At 44.6% G+C, this 23,302-nt stretch overlaps 1 protein-coding gene across 8 annotated transcripts; it reads left to right on the top strand.

The window, feature by feature from the left end:
- The first annotated feature begins 9 nt into the window (after nt 1-9).
- ANKRD16 (ankyrin repeat domain 16) lies at nt 10-22,081 on the top strand. 8 transcript variants are annotated; one of them, XM_061638063.1, is made up of 8 exons: nt 15-167; nt 3,542-3,913; nt 6,041-6,261; nt 9,717-9,759; nt 10,805-10,913; nt 12,238-12,399; nt 18,913-18,991; nt 21,383-22,081. In XM_061638063.1, the coding sequence occupies exons 2-8, from the start codon at nt 3,576-3,578 to the stop codon at nt 21,547-21,549; spliced, it is 1,119 nt and encodes a 372-aa protein (XP_061494047.1). In that variant the 5' UTR covers nt 15-167; nt 3,542-3,575; the 3' UTR covers nt 21,550-22,081. The 8 variants fall into 8 exon arrangements, with proteins under 8 accessions (XP_061494050.1, XP_061494052.1, XP_061494047.1 ...); XM_061638061.1 differs by having other exon boundaries at nt 15-207; XM_061638067.1 differs by lacking the exon at nt 21,383-22,081 and adding an exon at nt 19,320-20,410 and having other exon boundaries at nt 15-207.
- Nucleotides 22,082-23,302: the final 1,221 nt, after the last annotated feature.

Genomic DNA, 23,302 nt, shown 5'->3' with positions numbered 1-23,302 from the left:
GGACGAGTGAAACATTGCCCAGAGTTTGTTGCCATGTCCTTGCCCCTTTCCCAAAGAGATATTAAAAACAACAAGGACCACCGAGAGTTCCACGTAGCTTTCACTTCCGGTTCCCGTCGCAGCGGTTGGACGACTATCCATGTGTGGGGCAAAGCAGCTAGGGATCGGTGTGTGCGTTTATTTTAAAAGCTGAATTAAATAAAGCAGGTGGGGTTGCTATATGCCTGACTGTTGACTTTCAGGCGGACAGTGAAGATATTTTGTATGCTGTATACCGTCTTGGCTTGCTGTATTTTTTATGAAAGTGTGATATGTAAATACGTCAACAATTTAATAATAACATTAATTTAAACAGGCTTTTAACATCTTGCTGCTCTTTTTAATTGTTTTAATGACACCTCATTGTGGTGGTTTGTTTGTTTAGGTCTGTGTTTTTAATATTGTATCTTTTATTTTTTAATGCATGTGTGGGGAACCTGAGTGCATGAGGATGGGAGGGAATGCACAAACTCAAGGCGGCCCAAAACCATGGTTTCATATTATATTACAACCAATGGGCAGTCCAACATTCTAACTACTTCGCCTGCGCTGGCTCTTGTGTGACTGAACAACTGCTGATCTTTTCAGTTTGCACTTAGGGTGGCTGTGTGACATACTTTACAGGGGACAGTCCTCTAGAATGCGTAATGGAAAGCCATTCATAAATGAAATAAATCATCATCTCCATATCTGTCCTCAGAGTAAGGCTTCCTGAGAGCTAAAATCATATAGAGTAGGTGGCAGAGGGTGGGGGTAAAGTCTGGCCATGACTCTGTGTCAGGTGTGAGGAATTTGGCCCTCCAGGTGCTGCTGAACTACAACTCCCAGTCATTCCTAGCCATTGGCCTTGCTTGCTGGGGCTGATGGGAGTTGTAGCGCAGCAACATCTGGAGACCAAAGGTTCTCCATGCCTGTTTTAACATGTTCCTGTGGATTCAGAGCTTGGAAAAGTTACTTTTTTTGAACTACAACTCCCATCAGCCCCAGCCAGCATGGCCACTGGATTGGGCTGATGGGACTTGTAGTTCAAAAAAGTAACTTTTCCAAGCTCCCTTCCTCATAAATCACCCTGGGTATTTCTTAGGAGATCAGGGTGTAAATATTCCAAGTGGGACGTGCAACAAGATGTTGCACAGTAGAGTGCTCCTCTTCAGGGTTGCAGCCAGTCATGCCCACTGCCAGGATACTCCATTCTCCTGCTTCTGTTTTCCGTTCCTTTTTTCCCCATCCCGTATAGTCAAGTCAGCATTCTGCGCTGGCTGAACGTGCTCATTGGGCTGTTTGGAAAGAACCCTGTTTGGCTTCCCCCTTAAATATTCTTTGTACATCTGCAAACTTTGAGGGTTCCCCCAATCCTGTGGGATGTGTGTCTGTGGTTGTGTTTTGGCAACACACAAATGTGCGCTTGGAGAATGTTTGCCAATAATATATAGAATTATACTATGCCGCCCTGGGCTCCTACTGGGAGGAAGGGTGGGATATAAATCTAATAAATAAACAAATAATTATCTATTGTGCTCCCTGGAAAAACCTGCTTCTGCTCTCGGCTGTTGAAACACAGTCCTTTAACAGGGGGGTCTACTTAGGCTCTCCTTAGAGGAAGGCAATGGTAAGCCACCTCTTACCATGAAAACCCTATGAATATATCCAAAAAAGATTAATAGGGTTGCCATAAGTCACAATCGACTTGAAGGCATATAACAACAACAAACTTAGGCTCATGGTGAGTGTAGCAATACAAAAGTGTAGCAGTGAAGCAACACTCAAAGGGTACCCAGATGCAGATAAGGCTCCTGCACCTTTAGTTGTGTAGAAGAGGCTATTTCAGCAAGTGTAGCAAGTAATTAAAGATGCAAGAGCCCTGTCCTCGTCTTCATCAGGCTGCCTACTCATGTGTCTCAATGGAGCCTCTCTCATCTTTCCCACCCCCTTAGTTTCTGTTTTTTAGACACTGGGGCCAAAATACCTCCCGATGAGGTGCGCTTGGCACCGACATTGCTATCTTTTCGGCGCCAAGTTAAAACCTTCCTCTTTTCTAAGGCATTTTAATCTAACTTTAATTTTAATTTAGTTTTTAAAATTTGCTGTAACTGATTTTAGATCTTTCATTCTCTTATATGCGTCCTTGCTGTATTATAGTATGGGTTTTTATTGTATATATCTGTATTTTTGCTGTACACCGCCCAGAGAGCTATGCTAGTGGGGCGGTATAAAAAATTTAACAAATAAATAACAAATAAATAAATACAACGGAGAGCAGGAGGGAGTAAGCCTGTTGCATTTCTGCATGGAGAAGCCTGTACTATTTGTAGGGTAAATGTTTTATTTGTCCTAGCTGAGTAGGGATGCGTTGGCCAAGGGGAGGTGCTTAGTGCCCCGGAAGGAAGGACTGTTGCAGCTGCTGGTGGGCGTGACAGTTATGTTGTGGATTCAGTTTACTGACAGTTGTGTTGCTCCAATCCAAGGCAACCCTCATAAAAGCTGCTAAATGTAGCAAAAATTTGCGCCTTCCCACTAAAGTTGCAGTCCTTTGCACACTTACCTGAGAGAGAGCCCCACTGAATCAGTGGGACTTACTTGTAAGTAAATAGCCATAGGATTGGACTAATTTCCAGATCTCTCAATTACCAAGAATAACATAGGAAGAGAAGAAGCTCATTATACTGTGTCAGACAATTAGCCTGGCTACCTCAGTATTGTTTACACTGACTGGCAGCAGCTCTCCAGGGCTTATGCTTTGAGGAGAAGTCTCCTGTCTTTTCACAATCGTTCCTGACGTTGTATTGCATTGTTCAGATCCTTCATTTATTCACTAGAATGCATTCGTATCTTAGAATTGCATGGGCAACCATAATGTTTCCTTGAATTGCTTTGTTTTAATCTAGGGGTGCTTCCAGACTTGCTGTTTGGGGGTGGGATTCAATCACATGCCAGCAAATTTAGGTTGTGTGATTAAAGTTGTTTTGAAGCTCTTGCACAACAAACCTGCACTCTCTCCCCCATGCCCACCCCCAAATCTGACTTATTCCAACGAGGAAAGTGGCAGGAAAATGCATCAAAAACTTGGGGGTTTGCATTCTGACGGTGGCCAGGACCTGATTATTCCCTTGTAAGCATGTCTAGGTTTGCAGCCTTAACCCCTTATAGTCCATCTTGGGAGACAGAGAATAATTTCCATAGAGTAGCCATTGATTTATTAGAAGTATCTAAAATGCAAAGCCCTCCCATTAATAATTTGTTCATTCCAGACTTTTAAATGCATTTCCCCATCACTTTTCTAGCCACAAAAAATCTGTTTCTTTTTTAAACTGGATTCGTTGACTAGGATGACAGAGTAATCCACTTTAATTAGGCAAATCCAAATTTCCAGTACACACTTGAATCCCTCCCCCCAAAACACTGACAGTCTGGAGGTGCCCTTGAAGCACCTTTCAGGTGTGATTAAATATTGATATATGCTGAGATGTCCTCCTTCTAACAGTGGATTCTTATGCCCTGCTAGGAGCCATTAAGTTCTACAGCCGTGGTGGTCAGCGATGGCAGAAGGGGAACTCCAGAAATTGCTCCCCAGGTTAATTCAAGAAGGGCAGCTCGCCCTTTTGAAAGAAGAGATTGAAAATGTTGGGAATCTGAGCGAGGATGTGCAGAGGAAGCATTTTGGGAGGTCTGGGGACACACTGCTCCACTATGCGGCCAGGCATGGCCAGTTGAGCATCCTCAGCTACTTAGTTGAGACTCTGGAAATGGACACTGAACTATTTAATAACGATTACAAACAGCCTCTCCACGAAGCAGGCTCCATGGGTCACAGGGACTGCGTCTTATACCTGCTGAACAGAGGAGCTACTGTCAATTGCCTGAAGAAAGCAGATTGGTATGTTCCGTTGGATGTTGCTTTGTCTTCAGTTGCAGCGTTGGTCATACTTACCAGTTGGACCTGCAACAAAATGTTGCTGTGTGGAGTGCTCCTGTTCAGGGGGTCAACCAGCCAGGCATGCCCTTTTCCAGGGTACTCCATTCCACTCCCCCAAACAGCCAGTCAGCAGTTTGTGCCCATTGAGCACGCTCAGTCTTCATTGGGCCGTTTGAGGCTTTTGTCCCCTTAGAGCAGCCTTTGCCAGCTTGATGTTTTCCCAGTTGTTTTGGACTATAGTTCCCATCAGCCTCAGCTAGCTGATGGGAGCAGCTTGAATATATGATATAGAAGTCCCTTTTTAGTGTTTGGAGGGTTTAACATGTGCTGTATCTTGGCATTCCTGAGGATGAAAGAAAAAGGGGGTTGTCAACAGCCATCTTCTAAGTTTATGGTGGTGGCATGAAGAAAAGGAAAAATGCTATAATTCCACGATAGCTTTGTTCAGAGGTAGCACCTATCCATGGTTTGGGATTACAAGTACAAGCCTGGAAAGAGGCTTGTGCATTCCCCACACCCCTTTACTAACAAATTAATTATTTGTGACTTAGTAGTAATATTAATTCTTGGTTTTCAGTAAGCTTTATAGTTGCATGGTTTGTGCTTGTCCTGAAAACCATGATTAAATTTTGGTTTACCAATTGGCTTGCTGTGCAAGCACAAACCATAGTTTGTTAGTTCTGATGCAACGATAAGACATGGTTTGCCACAAACCAGGAAGTAACCAAAGCAATTAGAGTACATGAGATGGGGAGGGAGTGTGCAAGCTCAGGGCTGCACCAAACCGTGGTTTCATATTATGGTTTCAATGGACAGTCCAACATTGTAACTATTACACCCACACTGGCTCTTGTGTGACTGCTAATCTTTTCACTTCGCACTTAGGGTGGCCGTGTGATGTACTTTACAGGGGACAGTTCTCTGTCTGAAGAGCTTCCCTGTTCAAGTCTGGTTTAAAGATAAAAAAACATAAGAAGGGAAGTGGGTGGGTTGAAGTTGCTCATCCCCAGTTAGCACCTGGACAGCACACTGAGGGGGCAGGTCACCTGGTCATAGTCTTGTTCCCTGTTCTGGTGAGATGTATTGTTTCTACTTATATTATAGTAATTGTTTCTTCATGATCATCTATACATATAAATTAGCATATGCAAATTTCTGCCCTCTTTTTGTGATGCATAACGGTCTAGCCTAACTGTGCTTCCTGGCGCAAGGATGCTCCTGCCTCTTATAATCGTGGCCCTCTGTTATCTCTCTATATGCTATTTTAAGATTTTATTGTATACTGCCTTGATTTTTTTATGAGTTGGCAGCTTATAAATACTCTTATAAATAAATGAAAGCAAATGTTAGGCACAGCTTCCTCTGATGATTCAGACAACTTCTGTTGCTTTCAACTGATGACTTTAACAGAGTAAGCACATTTTGTGAGTCTGAATTGTTACAAAGGGCTTTCCCCACGTGGAACCCCTCTCACACCCACCCTTGCCCAGCATGTTTCAAGTTCCTTACTTAGTAAGGCATTTTTTGAGGTCAGACTGGCTGGTGTTGCCCCCACCAAAAAATCGCCATCGGATATTGCTTAAAGAACCAGCTTTCCATAAAATATTGAAGTATGTGATACCTCACAAGAGTTGTTGGGATGAATGAACTAGAGACTGTGCAACACTTCCCAGACTACTTTTGTTCCATTCCATTTATGAATCTCTTCCTGCAAATCGTCTCATAAGTAATTTAACAATAAAACATATATAAAACAATTTCATGCACAAAAATGATTAAAACAATTTAATATATAAAAAGCATTTCAAACACAGTACAGTTACAGACTGGGACAAAAACCTCCACTTTGAAAGACTTACTGAAAAAGAAAGGTCTTCAAGAAGTGTTGACTACTTAACAGATTAATAAAAGCTGGACTGGATATTTGCCATGTGACTTATTTTCCAGGCTCTTCAGGATGTGAAGTTTTCTGACTAGCTGGCTCTAAAATACTGGATGCTGGCTCTTACGAATTGGAAATATTTTTTTCCATCCCTGATAATAAATTGTGAACTCTGTTTCTCCCACAACTCTGCCCTCCAATTCTAGGACTCCCCTCATGATGGCTTGTACCAGGAGGAATCTGGAGGTCATTCAGGATCTTATCCAGCATGGAGGAAACCCGTTACTGAAGAACAAAGATGGCTGGAATTGTTTCCATATCGCTAGCCGTGAAGGGGATCCTCAAGTCATCCAGTACTTACTTGATGTCTCGCCTGGCATCTGGGACACAGAAAGCAAAATCAAGAGGACTCCCCTACATACAGCAGGTAAGATGTGTGCTAGCTGACATAATATCCTTAGGGCAATGCATCACCTCAACAATAAGAAGTTCCATATTCCCACAGACTGCAGTCCCGCCACTTGAGAACAAGATGGTGCATTGCTTTGGCCCTAGATTCAGAACTGGTAAAAGCAAAATGTATAAATATGTATATAAAGTGCTGCTAAAATGTGCACATGAATAAAATGCAACTTTAATCCCACAAAATATCTGAATATACAGTAAAGATATGGCTAAAACCACTGTGGGATTAAAGTTCCAGTTTGTTCATGTACACATTTTAGCATCACGATATGTATATATTCTGCTCCTACCCAGTTCTCAGTCTGAGCCTCTTTCTGGAGCCTGGAGTCTGAATATCCTGTCTTTGTATCTTGTTACGTTGCCTTGGGCCTTTCTGGCTAAAATACAAGGGTGTTATGATCAGAAACTGCTGGCTTCTGAGTCAAATTGAGGCCAACTGGAATAATGCTGACCAGCTCCCCTAGTTTATTTTTGTTTAGTTATTTAAAAAATACTTATATACCCCCAACTCCTTTAAAAACCCATAGAGAGGTGCAATAGGGTAATTAAAACCATAAAAGTGTAAAATCATAAAATACAGAACAAATTATCAACACTGAATCAAATTAATCCTCTAAAAGTGTTTGGCAAAACCAAAACATTTCCAGCAAGCAATGAAATATCAAAGCTGTAGGTGCCTGTCTGATTTCAGTAGACGACACCTTCGTAGTGAAAGAACTTTGAGGACAGGGAGTTGGTGCTTTCACCCATCAGCTCCCATCCCCTTTACAGGAGGAGCGAGGAACCTGCAGCCCTCTGGAAGTTGCTAGACTACAACTCCCCATCACCCCTGATCATTGGCCATGCTGGCTGGGGCTGATGGGAGCCCGGGTCCAACAGCATCTGGAGGGCCACAGGTTCCTCAGCCCACTTACCTACTTACTCATTTATTTATATCCCACCCTTCCTTCCAGCAGGAGCCCAGGATGGCAAACAAAAGCACTAAAAACACTTTACAACATCATACAAACAGACTTTAAAATATATTAACACAAAACATCTTTAAAAAAAGGTTTGAAAACATATTATTTAAAACAGAAGGTTTAAAAACATATTAAAAACCAATTCCAGCACAGACACAGACTGGGATAAGGTCTCTACTTAAAAGGCCTGTTGAGAGAGGAAGGTCTTCCCCAGGTGCCGAAAAGATAACAGAGATGGCGCCTGTCTAATATTCAAAGGGACGGAATTCCACAGGGTAGGTGCTTCCACACTAAAGGTCCGTTTCTTACGTTGTGCAGAACAGACCTCCTAATAAGATGGTATCTGCAGGAGGCCCTCACCTGCAGAGCGCAGTGATCGACTGGGTATATAAGGGGTAAGACGGTCTTTCAGGTATCCTTGTCCTGAGCTGTATAGGGCTTTGTACACCAAAACTAGAACCTTGAACTTAGCCCGGCAGCTAATAGGTAGCCAGTGCCATTCTTTCCTCAGCAGGGTGACATGTTGGTGATACCCTGCCCCAGTGAACAGTCTTGCTGCCGCATTTTGCACCAGCTGCAGCTTCGGGACCAACCTGAAGGGAAGCCCCACGTAGAGCGCATTACAGTAATCCAGCCTGGAGGTTACCAGTGCGTGGACAACAGTGGTCAGGCTATCCCAGTCCAGAAACGGCCACAGCTGTCTAACCAGCCAAAGCTGGTTAGCCATGGAGGTTACCTGGGCCTCTAGCAACAAAGATGGATCCAGGAGCACCCCCAGACTACGGACCTGCTCTTTCAGAGGGAGTACAACCCCATCCAAAGCAGGCAACTGACCAATTATCTGAAATCAGGAACCACCAACCCACAGTGTCTCCATCTTGCTAGGTTTGAGACTCAGTTTATTGGCCCTCATCCAGTCCAGGCAGCAGTCCAGGGCTTGCACGCCCTCTCCCGATTCAGATGTTACAGAGACATAGAGCTGGGTTTCGTCAGTGTACTGCTGACACCTCGCCCCAAATCTCCTCATGACTGCTTCTGAGGGCTTCATATAGATGTTTAACAGCATGGGGAACAAGATGGTACCCTGCAGTACCCCACAGCATAACTGCCAAGGGGCCAAAAGACAGTCACCCAATGCTATTCTCTGAAAACAACCTTGGAGATAGGATCGGAACCACTGTAAAACAGTGCCGCCAATATCCATCTCACCAGGTCAGCCCAGAAAGACACCATGGTCAATGGTATCAAAAGCCACTGAGAGATCAAATAAGAGTAACAGGGTTGCACTCCTCCTGTCCTCTCGATAAAGGTCATCCATCAGGGAAACCAAAGCCAATCCAGTCCCACAACCAGGCCTGAACCCAGACTGGAATGGGTCAAAATAATCTGTTTCATCCAAGAGTACTTGCAATTGCTGCACCACAACCCTCTCAATCACCTTCCCTAAGAAGAGGGTTCTAGTCTTGGTGTACAAAGCCCTATACAGCTCGGGACCAGGATACCTGAAAGACCGCCTTACCCCTTATATACCCAGTCAATCACTGCGCTCTGCAGGTGAGGGCCTCCTGCAGGTACCATCTTATCAGGAAGTCCGTTCTGCACAACATAGGAAACGGATGTGTGTGACAGCACCTACCCTTTGGAATTCCCTCCCCTTAAATATGAGGCAGGCGCCATCTCTGTTATCTTTTCGGCACCTATTGAAAACTTTCCTCTTTCCAAAAGCCTTTTAAGTTGAGACCTATCCCAGTCTGTGGTTAGAATTGCTTTTTAATGTTTTTTTTTTTTAACAATATGTTTTTAACCCTTTTTAACTATGTTTTTAAAGCTTTTGTTTAAATGTTTTTAACGTTGTTTTGTTTTAATGTATTTTAAGGTGTGTTTTTATGATGTTTTATAGTGTTTTTGTTTGCCGCCCTGGGCTCCTGCTGGGAGGAAGGGTGGGATATAAATCAAATAATGAATAAATAAATAAATTGCTAGACTACAACCCTCTCCATCACCTTCCCTAAGAACAGGGTATTTGCGACTGGTCAGTAATTGTTGCAAACCGATGGGTCCAGGATGGGCTTTTTCAGGAGTGGTCGGATCACCACCTCTTTCAAGGCGGCTGGAACCACTCCCTCCTGCAAAGATGCATTGACCACACCCTGGATCCATTCGGTCAACCCCCCTTGTCAAGCTTCAATAAGCCAAGAAGGGCAAGGGTCGAGAGGACACGTTGCTGGCATTCAAGGGTTACCTCAGGATAACTGACTGCACACAGAGGCCCTTGACAGCTAAATGTAAATAAGAGCTATGGAGATTTTCACTCATGACCAGAGAAGGGTATGGTCAGGTGGCCTGGCTGGGGCTGTTGGGAATTGTAGTCCAAAACATCTGGAGGGCACTGGCTGGGGGAGGCTGGTATGGGTCTTCAAACCCAATTATAATAAATTTCCTGTCTGTCACACAGCAATGCACGGATGCCTGGGGGTGGTGAAAGTGCTCCTGGAGAGGTGAGCAGACTTCCTGTCCTTTCCTGATGAACTGTTACCGATTGTCACAGACTATTGCGATGCACTGTATGCTGATCTGCCATTAAAAACGATCTGGAAACCAGTCCAGAAGAGAACCCCAAGACTTTTAGACAGGACTGGGCCATTGAGGGGCGTGCCTTAGTAGAGTTGCGAGGGCCAGGCAGAGAGGTTTAGAGGGCCACATTTGGCCCTTGGCCCTGAGACCCTTTTCAGCAGAGGCACCCCAGTGATGGAACAACCTTCCCGGATATGTTGCCTGATGGTATTTCCAGCTACAGCTGAAGACCTTTTCTGTTCACTTAAGCCTTCTATTCAGGTTTTACAGCAGAGCTGGCCAACCTCCAGTTCAGGAGACTAATTTGGCTCCCCAAGCAATTTTTTTCTGGCCCCGAAGATCCTTCCGATTTTGGCAACGTGGCAAAACTTTTTTAAAAAAAATAGTCACTTTGCTGGGGTGGGTGAAACCTAGTTCCCTGAGCAGGATACAAATCACCCCCTCCCCAGATTTCAGATTATAATCATTTGCTGAATGGAGGGAGGGTGATGACCTCTCCCTCTTCGGGCTGATCTCCAAGGATCAGCTGAGGAAAAGAGGCTATGTGACTCATGTGCGTGTGCATGTGTGCATGCAAGAATGTACATGTGAGGGTGTGGGGAGACTACATCCCCGTCTGGCCCTACCTGCACCTGGCATTCAGCCACTAGCCATTAGCCAAGGGTGAATGTGGCCCTTAGACCAAGACAAGGTCAACCAACCCATTTTAGAGCCTGGGCCTCTTACTTTTAAATTGATTTATATGCTGCATTTTAATTGTGCTTCTGTGTTTTTTTAATTGATTAGATATAATTTTTATTGTATTTTAATGTGTGTGTGTGTGTGTGTGTTGCTTTATGAGTCTGAATAAATGCAGTAAATAAAATAAATAAATAAATCGGGGGGGGGCAAAATAAGGGGAAGGGGTGAGAGGGAGAAGACATTGCATTTCACTGGGCTAGGCCTGTCCTTCCTGTACTTAATTCTAAGGTGCCACTATCGGCCTGACAGCACGGACAAATGCGGAGTCACGCCTTTCATGGATGCAGTCCAGCACGGGCATCTTGATATCGCCCAGCTACTTCTAGAAAAACATAAGGTACGTGCGCGTGATAGAGAGGCTGTGCAGTATTTAAATTGACCAATCTAATGTTACAACTGCTTTGAGGTGGCCAAATATGGGCTCAAGTTCCAGGAAGCCAGATTTCGACTGAACATCAGGAAAAACTTCCTAGGTGTTAGAGCCATACGACAATGGAACCAATTACCTAGAGAGGTCGTGGGCTCTCCGACACTGGAGGCCTTCAAGAGGCAGCTGGACAGCCATCTGTCGGGAATGCTTTGGTTTGGATTCCTGCACTGAGCAGGGGGTTGGACCCGATGGCCTTGTAGGACCCTTCCAACTCTACTATTCTATGATTTTATTTTTTAAAAATACCTATGCATCTTAAGTTCTTTTTGTTATCTGCTATCAGAATTTCTGTCTTGTGTATGGACTGTAGTGTTCTGTTTGCTAAATAACTGAAATCCTATATTGTTGTCTCTAAGAGGTGTACAAGGGATGCAAAGCAATGAAAGTGGCAAACCGGTTAAAATTATAAAATCAGAATTCAGTTAAACGTGATTGCTGGAATTGAAACAAAAAGGCTTACAGGGAGGGGGCTGTCTGACCTCAGCTGGAAGGGAGTTCCCTAAAATTGGGCCCACTCTACTGAATACACGGCTCCTGGTGAATACAAGCTGTGCATCAGAGCCATGGAGGACCACTAAGAGTGAATCTCTCAAAGACCGCGGTGATTGTGCAGGGATGTATGGCAGCAGTAAGTCCTTGAGGTACCAGAACCCAAGCTGTACATTTATACAAGACCCATGAATCTAGTAGCATATGGGCAGCCAGTGCAAGCTTTTCAGCACTGGAGTTTTGTGCTGGTGATAGTCTGTCCCCCTCAACAGTTTAGTTGCAACATCTTGCACCAGCAGGGGCCTCCAGACTAGGACCAATGGTAGCTCCACATAGATTGCATTGCAATAATTGAGTCTTGAGGTTATGAACAAGATGCTCGTTCTCTGAGGGCCTCGATCCTTACGTGTCCAAAAGTGCACCTTCTAGGCACAAGAAGGGAGTTGGGGATCCCTATTCCCCTCACAGAGCTGCAATTCCCGGAGTTCCCTGGGGAAAGAGATTGATTGTTAAACCATTCTGGGAACTGTAGCTCTGTGAGGGGCATAGGGATCTCCCAACAACTCTGTGCACCCTCAGCAAACTACAGCTCCCAGGATTCTGGGTGGTGGAGGGAGCCATGGCATAGTGGTGTGATGTTGCTTTAAATTTTATGATTTGGGTGTGGCCTATAATTCTGGGAGATTGTGACTCATGATGTTGTGCAGGATTCTCATACAAAGCCTTGCCTTCTCTGCCTCAGGCTTGCTACAGCGCCAGGGACGTGCTTGGTGCTCAACCACTGCACCAAGCCGCAGTCACAGCACAGGACGGCGCCCTCCAGTTCCTCGTTTCGGATCTTGGGGTTGACGTGAACGCGAGAGCCACCTCGCTCCACCTCACCGCACTGCATTACGCTGCCAAGGTCCCTGCTCTTTTTGTCTCTTCCTCGGAAGTTTCCCGACAGGGTGGTTTTTGATAAATCCAAAGGCTGCTTTCCCAAATCACTCCCTATGCCCGTGCAATGATGTTGCACTTAGCTGGCATGGAATTCCCCAGCTTTTGCTGGACTCCAGCTCCCATCACTCCCAGCCAGCATGGCCAACGATGAAGGATGATGAGAGCTGGACGCCAACAAGTTTGGGAGAGAATTACGAATGGGATCCGTTGGTTGGTGCCAGTTCGAAAGCGTTCCGTCGACCCAACAGGCCGGTATTGATTCAAGTCCATTCTTTGTCCGCAGACTGCTGCTTTCACCAATCCTTTTTTCCCTTGCAAAAATACTGATATTAATACTGATATTTTGAAAGGAAATATCGATAAAATTACCATTCTTAATATCAATATTTTCAAAGCGGTTTTTTTTTTAAAAAAATCCATTTTTGAAAATAGCCGTGGAAAATTGCTACATAAAAATCCTATCCACAATGATAGAGAATGTGGGCCCACCCATACCTACCTTCAAATCCACATTTTTCATATTCTGTTGGTGGCCTCGAGATCCATACCATGTCATGTTTGTGGGCGGATTTATCTGTTAAAACCCCATTTTCAAGCATCCATACATGTGGGCTTTTTTTTTGGTCAAACTAGCTTTTGGATTTTGTCACGCCCCTAAGTCCACCCCTTTGCGGTGATTGGCCCATAAACTGTAATTTGCTTTTCGCACGCTTTTCCAGAAGCATGCGAAAATATGTATATTTTTAAAAAAATTAACGCACATGTGCAGGTTTGTGTTTAAATAGAAATTCCTTCAACTGCAGAAGGCTTGAATTACTTTTATTTATTATTATTAACAACTTTTATTGAAACTTTTTAAAAAAGATAAAATACCCTTGTCTGGGTTATTACATATAACATAGTACATACTACTTAACTTTTACTGATACAGATGTTCATTCTTTGTTTTCAATGAATGCATAATATTGCAAAATAGCTTTTAAGTTTATCTTACATTTGATCACAAAATAGTAGTTTTTTTAAAAAAAGCAATGCAATACAGCTACAGAAGCCCCGAGGAGGAAGTGCCCCAGTTCAGTACTGGAAGCAAGAATGTAAGGGAGGCATGGACAGAGGGTGAGACCTACCCCTGTGATCTGCCCATAATGAAAAAAAACGGGGCAAGACATCCGCACTACAGAGGTTAGAGTGGTTAATAATTGGGACAGAAATAAAAATCAGTTTATAGCAGAGTACGGGAAGTGCAAATTTCTCTAGAGAAAGTCTGAAATGGTGGGGAACGTCATATTGACAGCGGTGAATTGATGGACACACAAGGGGGTTCGATCACAGATTAAAAGGTTTGGATGGGTCCTAAGCGAGTTAGTAGAAAATTTGGTGCCAAATCCAAACTGGGTGGAATTCAAGCACATCCCTAGAGTGCACCACATTGACTACCTGTGCACTAAGTCCATATTATCCTAGTTGAAACCATAAAGAGAGAGTAGAATAACACACTGTCTTAACGCCCGCTATAAGCTAAAAGGTACCACTGGCCATGATTCTCTCTTAACTGCTGAATACCAGACCTCTAGGCCAGGGATTGCTAGCATAATGCCCAGTTGATGATGTTAGACTCCAACTCCCATCAGCCCCAGCTAGGAAGCCCAATTGACATGGGAGCTGTAGTCCAACACTTCTGGAGGGCAGCACGTTGGGTTTCCCTGCTCTAAGCCTTGGCTTGTCTATGGTCAAAGCTTTCTGTATTTTTGCATTAGAAGTCAGTGTTAGACCAGACCTGCCAATAGGACAGTGATGTTGTGTTGACTCTAGCCTGTTTCTGTCTCTGTGCATCAAACCTTAATGTTTGCATGCTCTTAGAAATGTCATGGTCACCACTTTCCAATGCAGGAGAGACCAACTCCTCTAGGAAGTGAGCCAGCATGTTACATTTTTGAGATGTGTGCCCAGAGCGTGAGACACGAGACGGAGGCGAGGCTGGAATTAATTCTTGCTTTATTAGAATAACGTTTACATCAAAAGCAGTGTGCTTCATAGACCTATCTATGCTAACTCACTACTTGCTCTACCTAAGCTATCTAGGCATGCTCTGCAGCGTGTGGAGTAAGTTGACTCAGCACCCCAATCAGGGGGGTGCTGCCTTAAGTCGGGAAGGTCTTCGCCCGTAATCTCTTTGAAAGTATCACCTTCTGACAGTCCCGCTTCTCGCGTAATCTCACGCGGGGCAAAGGGGGGCAATTCTCTAGCCGCCCATCTGACAGCACAGGCTCGCTAGGTGCCAGCTCAACCTCGGGGGGTGGGGAACAGGTTGGTGGGGAAATGTTTGAAGTGCCAGGCAGGGAATCCCGGGGGGGGTGGAGTTGGTGTGCACGCGAGGTCGCTTCCCAACGGCTCTGTTGAAGCACTCATAGATGGTGCGGGGTCTGTGTCCATGGGAGGGGTGTCCATGGGAACTTGCGTACTGTCGGCATCTCCCCCTCCCCCAACCCTCTTGAAAGCCTCATCCTCCTCTGACTCCTCTACTTGGGGGAGCTGGGGCTCGACAATATGTTTCTGGGGATGGGTTCACTGATAACCTTTGGGTTGTTTCATCTGTATGGCTATCATGATTTAGCTATTTTTGATGACTGGCAGTTGAACATAGGGGTGGAGGAGAGATTCATTCAGTCCCCACGGGGCCAGGTGCAAGACATAGTGTTCCCCAAGGCAGGCAGTTCCACCGCCCCCCCCCCCCTCCTGCACCACTGCCTCCTCTCACCTCGGTTGATTGCTTTTAAACCGAATTGTCATTGCTAATGCACCGGCACCCTTAGATTTTGCCCTCTCTGCTCCACCTAGCTCTGAGAAAGGAGGAATCCTTCCTCAGAGTGAGGCATTTTTTTTTTTGAAACAGTTAAACGTAAACTAATTTTGTAAAATTTTCATTAATTGGTAAAGAATTCTTAGCTGCTGCAGAAAAGTGGTGGTGGTGTAGGCCCTCTCCCACCTCAACTCGCCAAGGATGCCATGCTCTGAGATGTGCTAGAATTCCACCCAGTTTGGATTTGGTACCGAATTCTCCATTAATTCGTTTCCTCCACTATAGTCGTGGATTTTTATGTGGTGTTCTGCAGCTATTTTTGAAAATGTATCTAAAATACTGATATTAAGAATGATGATTTAATCAATATTTTCTTTCATTTAATGATATTTCCTTTCAAATACCAATATTTCCATTACATTTCAGTACCAGTATTAATTTTTTTTTGTGAAGGGGAAAAATGGATTAGTAAAACCATCAGCTAACAGACAAAGAAATCGATACCGGCCTGTTAGGTTGACAGAATGCTTTCAAACCAGCGCTGGCCAATGGATCCCATCTCTACCCCAGAGTGAGGCAGAGAAGCCTAATGAGGGACACTCAGCACTGCTATTGAATTAGTAGCGTCTATTCATTTTTTAAAAAATTGTTGTTGCTCCTAATGTTGTTGTTCTTGTTGTTACTGTTTACTCGCCCTTCACCCTAAGGTCCCAGGGAAGGTCACAACAATTTAAAACACAACATTAAAAACAGTTTAAAACAGCTTCAATTGCAAGGTGGGTCCTAACAATATACATCTCAGGTCCAGGTATCAAAGGCCAGGGTACAGAGATGTGTCTTCAGCATTTGCTGAAAACTCTATGTTTTATTTACTCATTTGTTGGGTTTCTATCCCATCCTTCCTTCTGACGGAGCCCAGGGTGGAAACACACCAACAAAACAATTTGAAAAAAGGAAATGGCCTGCCTTCAAGTCGATCCCGACTTATGGCTACCCTGTGAATAGGGTGTTCATGGTAAGCGGTATTCAGAGGGGGTTTACCGTTGCCTCCCTCTGAGGCTAGTCCTCCCCAGCTGGCTAGGCCTGCTCGGCTTGCCACAGCTGCACAAGCCAGCCCCTTCCTTGTCCGCAACTGCCAGCTGGGGGGCAACTGGGCTCCTTGGGACTGCGCAGCTTGCCCACGGCTGCACAGGTGGCAGGGCACGTCATCCCTGAGCCACTCGCTGTGGGGGGGGGATCTTTAGCTGGCTCTTGACACCTGTTGTAGCAAAAATGCTATTACACACCCAGGAGACATGAGCGGGGATTTGAACTCGCAGACTCTGGACTCCCAGCCAGGCTCTCCTCCCCACTGTGCTATACCAGCTTTACAAAACAATTTAACCACAACAAAAAGAAAAGCATTCTGAAAACATTCTAAAACACATTTAGGCTGCTTTCACAGATGGGGCTAATAGCGCTAGTTCAACAGATTAAAAAGGTAGCGCTTTGTTCCGGATTTCAAAAATCCCTTTCACACTGCAGTACTTGTTATACCGGCATTGTGCGCAACAGTCTTTCACACACAGAGCAGAGTTTTTCTCCCCCCCTTCATTCAGCCTCACATGACACCAGATGAGCAGGTCTTCATCTACCTTTGGTTTGAGGCTTGTTCTTTTGGTGCATGGGGGGGGTTGAAAGAGGCGCTATCGCAATCAGCTGAGAGGCGCGGCAGCACAGCAGCAGAGGCTCTGGTTGAGCACAGGCAGCAGCAGCACAGGCTGAGCGAAGGCTGCATGCTGGGAGGGCTGTTGGTAAGGATGGGAACGCATTGCATGCTGGGATGGCTGTCACGTGAGCAGCAGCAGCTAGCGCAAAACTCCCGTAATCTTCCGGGTTGTCAGCCTGGTATCGGAATTTTTCTGGTATTATTTATTGCGGAAATTAGTGCTAAACTTCCACTACATTCCACCAGAATTGCGGAACTACCCGTTATGTCATGTGAAAGCTCAAATTTAATGCGCAAATTAACAGGAAATAAATCGTCAGAATAACGGAATAAAGTGCAGTGTGAAAGCACCCTTACAGTTGAAGACATTACTGCATCCGCTGATCTCCAGGTTGCCAGGAACAGTCCCCTTCCGCCATTAGATGCCGGCATGAACAGGAATGTAACCAGTACAGGAAAGTTGCCAGATGCGCATCTGTCAGACACAGGAGGGCAGAGTGGTTGAGGACCCTCCATTTTGCCGCTGTAGAACTCGGCAAAAATATCTCTTAATTTTTTAAAATTATTAAAAATACAAATAATCATCAAAGTGAATGGCTAATCAAAAATAAAAATTAAACAGCTGCAAAGCCTGTTGGCATAGAAAGTATTTTTTTATAAAAGTATTTCTTTAACTCTTCTCTTGCTGAATTGTCAATTATGTTTTTTAAAAATGTTGAGTTGACTTTCATTTGTAATCTTTTATTTCCGGGTGTTTAGAGAACATTTTGTTTAGCTGTTTTACAATGTGGAATTTTCCTTGTGTTTTTGCAGCTCATTTTTATGAGCAAGGCTTATTTTGATACTTATAAAATGTGGAAATTCTGTGGTATTCTTTTATATTACTGCCAGGGCATGGCCTGTAATAGATAATTAGGGCATTAAACTGAATAGCCAACAAGAATCATTCGCAATTGGAACATGTGAACCTATCTTATCCTGATCCAGACCCTTTACTCCAGTATTCTCCACTCTGTCTGGCAGTGGCTCTTCAAGGTCTACAGCTGACAGAGGTCTTTCCCAGCCCTGCCGTTTGAGATTGCTTTTAACTGGAGATGCCAGGAGCAAACAGGGATGAGGAGGAAGCCATTTCCATCCTGTCCTGTGTTCATCACTGTTTCTGTTCTGCTGCAATCTGGCTTCTGATAAAACCTATGTTATCCGTCTCACTATCCACTACAGTTTTTATTTATTTGTTTATTATTTGATTTATATCCCACCCTTCCTTGCCCAGGGCGGCAAACAAAAGCACTAAAAACTTTAAAACATCATAAAAACAGACTTTAAAACACATTAAAACAAAACATCTTTAAAAACGTTTCTTTAAAAAAAAGCTTTCAAAACATCTAAGATTAAAAACATTTTTAAAAGGTTTAAGAACATATTAAAAAGCAATTCCAACAGACACAGACAGTTGACACTAATGCTATTAACTATGTCATTAGCTTCAATGCATTTCAGTGGAAGGGAAATGCCAAGTAATGCAAAAACTAAAATAATTATTTATGTAGGGTTTGTGGACTCAAACAATGATAGCAAATTCCGCTTGTATTTCCTTGCGTGATTTCTGTTCCTCACCTTGGGCAATCATGTGAGTTGTGGTAATTTCCGCTGCCATTTCTGACATCCCCTTTGGGCAAAGTATATCACCTACCACCAAGCTGTCTTGCCTCTACTGTCCACTTAAACAATAAGGGAAATGGGAGTGGAGAGTGGAGGCGGGGGAACCCGTGGCTGCCCTCCAGATGTTGCGGGGCTCCAACTCCCATCAGCCGCAGCTGGCACGGCCAGTGAGCAGGGCTGCTGGTAGCTGTAGTCCAGCAATGTCTGGAAGGCCACACAGATTTCCCCATCCCTGGCACAGAGAATGGAAAAGGTACGGGGTTTTTTTTGCTGAGCATGAAAATTGTGTCTCTTCGGTTATAATGCAGGAAGGACATACAGGCACGATCAAGACTCTTCTGTCTCTTGGCGCCGATCTAAATGCAAAGGATGGGAAAAATCGAACCGGTAAGACCCTTTCATGCTTTGCAATGGGGTTACATCAGGCATTTGCTTAAACCCATGGCGGCCAAGGTCTGGGTCTTGAGGAACCCTTGCAATGTTGTTAGCTTGAGTCTTAAGTTGCTTTCCTCCATTTGTGCGGGGGGGGTATTTGCCCCAACACTCCCCTCTCCTCTGTCTGCAGCCCCTTGCACCGTGTCCCACTTCATTCCTAAAGGTCCCCCAAACCGCAAGGGATTGGGGGAGGGAACTGCAAGGGAAGCAGGAGGCACCTGCTTCCGTCATTTATGGAAGGGAAGTTAGTATACCAAACATAATGTTTGTGTGTTTTCAGTGTGATCCCTGCTCAGCCATGTCACTCAGTGGGTGACTTTGGGCCAGTCACAGTCTCTCAATCTAACCTACCTCACAGGGTTGTTGCGAGGATAAAATGAGGAGGAAGAGAACTTTGTATGCCACCTTGAGCTCCTTGGAGAGAAAGGTGGGAGATCAGCATCCAGTAGATGCAAGATGTTGATGAGGGCAACCTGCAGTTGACTGATGGCGGGTAAGGAGGGGAAACTATGGTGCAGTGGTTAGAGTGCCAGACCAGGACCTTGGAGACCAGAGTTCAAATTCCTGCTTCAACCATGAAGCCCTTTGGGGGCCGGTCACTGCATCTCAGCCTAACTTGCCTCAGAGAACGATATACAGCACTTTTGAGGTCTTTGGTGTGGTATAAATGTGAAAAAGGCAACAGCCAACACTTTTTGAAGGAGTCTGAATCTTGGGAGGGATAAGAGGCAAGGGAAAGCAGCAAAAAAAGAGATGGATTTGGTGGCAGGGGCGCTGCGGATAGGTGGGTCTGAGTTCTGGGTCTTTTGCTGCAGGATATAGATCTCCTGCCCTTTCCCTCCCTTTTTAAATTTTTTATTTGCAAATGTATGTTCAAGTAATAAATTGATGACTAATTAATGAGCATTCATAAATACATATTTCTGTATCTACAGTTCACTTAAAATCCATCCTTCCAATTCAAAATGCCAATATGAGTATGTATAATTTAAAACCAGGAAGTGACTTAAATTATTCATATATAACCTAAATCAAATCAAATAGAAATGTACCACAGTGGAACAGTACTTCCAGACCTCCTGTACTTCAGCCTTTATCTCACCCGAATAGTGTATATCTTTGTTTTATATTGCTTTAAAATGTTTTTATATTGCTGTACCCTGCCCTGACGTTTTGCGAGAGGGCGCTATATAAACGCTTTTATAAATAAATGTGGCAGAGGTCGCCAACATGTCACCCACAGGCGCCGTTGTGCCCACCGCTACCTCCCACGATGCCAGCGAAAGGTCTCTGTAAATATCTCCTCAAAAATCCACAAAGCAGGATGAAACTGTTTACTCAGTTCCTTTTCTACTGGTTTGGCCTCTCCTACATTAAACACACCCTCTTAAACATGCCCATGTTTCACTGGATGCCAGGATGGGATATCCACCCTCCCATCTGTTCTGAACAGGAGAGAGATGCAAAAAGCTTCTTTTCTCTACAAGCAAATGGAGCAGTAGCTGATGCGGGTGCCTTCCCTCCCCCCATTGATAGGAGCGGCTGATGGGAGCATGCCAGCACCATTTAATGGTCCCATCTCTTTTTTCTACCCTTTGGGATGTGACAGCCATTTTGTCTTGTGCCACACCCTCAGGGCAGCCATTTTGTGACTGGCGCCCATGGCTTGTTGTTGTTGTGTGCCTTCAGGTCGATTACGACTTAAGGCAACCCTATGAATCAGTGACCTCCAAGAGCATCTGTCGTGAACCACCCTGTTCAGATCTTGTAAGTTCAGGTCTGTGGCTTCCTTGATGGAATCAATCCATCTCTTGTTTGGCCTTCCTCTTTTTCTACTCCCTTCTGTTTTTCCCAGCGCCCATGGCACTTTCTCAAAATTCCAGATGTGCCCACTGGCTCTCAAAAGGTCCAGAATGGCTGGGCGTGCTGCAGTGCGCAGTGTCAGTGAGATCCCAGTGTCTTAACTTTCTCAGAGGCCTAAATGTGTATCTACACAAATACTGTAGCTCAGTGGCAGAAGACGTGCTTTGCCTACAGAAGGTCAACCCCTGGCGTCTCTAGGTAGGGCTGAGAATGTTCCCGGTTTGAAACCATGGAGAGCTGCTGCTGCTAGTCAGTGTGGACAATACTAAGCTAGGTGGTTTGTTGGCAGAAGGCAGGTTCTCGTGTTATGCACATGTATAAAGATTTGACCAACAGAAAACTCCTGCAGGTAAGACATAATAAATCAGGTGACAGCTCAGAGCAAAATTGTGCTACACCATCAGCAGCCTGCCTGCTGACCACCAAGCCCTTCCCCAATGCTCCATGTCACTGTTAAGTCTGTTTCTTCTCTTCCCACAGCCCTGCACATGGCCTGTGCAGGCCAGCACGCAGCATGTGTGCAAATTCTCCTGCAGGCAGGCTTGCGGGATTCTCCAGACAGTACTGGAACACATGCACAGCAGCTTGTGAAGAAGTCAAACCTCCTCCAGCTTTTCTGGGAGATCCCAGTACCATCCTGCCCATGAGCTGAGATCTGCTGGGGATGCCATATTAGTTGTACCATCTGTAACGGAAGTCTGTTTGACTGGGACTTGGAGCAGGGCCTTTTCTGCTGTGGCACCCTGACTTTGGAATTCTCTGCCCCTTGAGATCCAGGAAGTACCAACTCTCATTTGGTGTGGCTGGAAAGTTAAAACACTTTTGTTTTGACATACCTTACGGTGATGGGGGGAGGCACCACAAAATACCCATTTCACAGAAGAAAAACTGGTGATGCTCCGACCCCTGACCTCTTCACACAATAGGCAAAATACCTACATACAAACAAATAAAGCATAGACAGAAAAGTAGACCACCCCCTCCAAAACAGCAGACATCCACCTTAACCAACAGCCGCCACCAGCAAAAAGCAAAAAAAAGCCCACCCATCATCTAACAAAAATAAACTAAAATTGGAAGCAGGTGGCCTGGGCTGGTGCTAAGGTGCCCATGAGCACCATGTTGGGGACCCCAGTATTAATTTATCTCTGTTACATTAAATTGTTTAAATTCTTTTCATTGTTGTTGTTTTACTGAATTCTTTGAATTTTTGTTAGTCACCAGTGAGCACAGTTTTAGAGTAGAAGGATATAAGTTACTTTAGTAAATAAAACCATTTCATGCAATGATGTCGCAGCTAGTTTAGTCTTTGGGTGTGTTTTCCTCTAAACCAGAAATCTTCCCCGTTCCCCCTACGCAAAAGAAAAGAAGGTTTAATTATCATTCCATGTATGGAAGGTGCACCAATCGTTTGATCATTTGGGGATTTATGTATTTTTTTTTTCAAGACAGGGTGAACAGAACTTTACACCTTCATTCTAAAAATGAGCCCACACACTCTCTTCAGCTTTTCTATAATGGTATGGCAAGGCTTGCCTTTTTTTTATTTTCAAACTCTGTCCTAAACAAGGAGGCCACTCATTCCTGCTGAAAGTAATGCAAACCAGTAATCCTCCCAGCACGTTTGGATGCTCAATACTCATTTGCACGTGCAGGCAGGCGAAAGGTGCACTGCTGAACAAGCTGGCACAACGTGGGAAACCTTCAGAGGTCCTTTCATATGTTCAACAGACGCAGAAGCCAAAGTACTTAGGGAAGCCTGATGCTGGCTGTGTGCAATGCCGTGCTCTGCCCAGCTCTCTTTTTCAAGTTACACAGCTGTCTGCCACTGTAAAACTGCAGCCACACCCAGGAGTTGCCGATTTCCTAAGATTTATCACTCTGAAGCTGTGTTTGTCTGCTGACTTTCTACATTATGCTGCCTTTGGGCTCCTGCGGGGACAGATTGAACCGTTCTTTCAAATGCTCTGTCCAGGCAGGCTCACCGAGCTCCAGATTTACTAGTGTTTGGGCACCAGGCAAAAGCCTTTCCATTTTACCTGCACCTTTTAAAATCTAGGAATACAGGAAGCTGCCCTATATCCAGCTAGACAGATCTATCTAGATCTGTCTGGCTTTAGTTCTCAGTCTCTACACTCCAGGGTTTCAACAAGGAGTCTCTCCCAGTCCTACCTGGAAATTGAACCTGGGACCTTCTGCACGCAAAACAGATGCTCTACCACTGAGCTACCAGAATGTTTGTTGATGTTCTCTTATTTTCAGCTGCTGACATTTTATTTTCTGGTTTTTCTCATTTGGGTATTTTTCTTGCATGTTTAACTCATTTTGATGTGTAAGCTTGTCTTGAACGATGAAACTGAAAGACAAGGTACAGGTATTTCAGATAAAGAAATAAATGTG

The sequence above is a fragment of the Rhineura floridana genome, chromosome 8 (genome assembly GCF_030035675.1).
Source record: "Rhineura floridana isolate rRhiFlo1 chromosome 8, rRhiFlo1.hap2, whole genome shotgun sequence".
Classification (NCBI taxonomy): Eukaryota; Metazoa; Chordata; class Lepidosauria; order Squamata; family Rhineuridae; genus Rhineura; species Rhineura floridana.
Note: the sequence above shows the minus strand (reverse complement) of the source record. Positions and strands in the feature narration are given on the sequence as shown.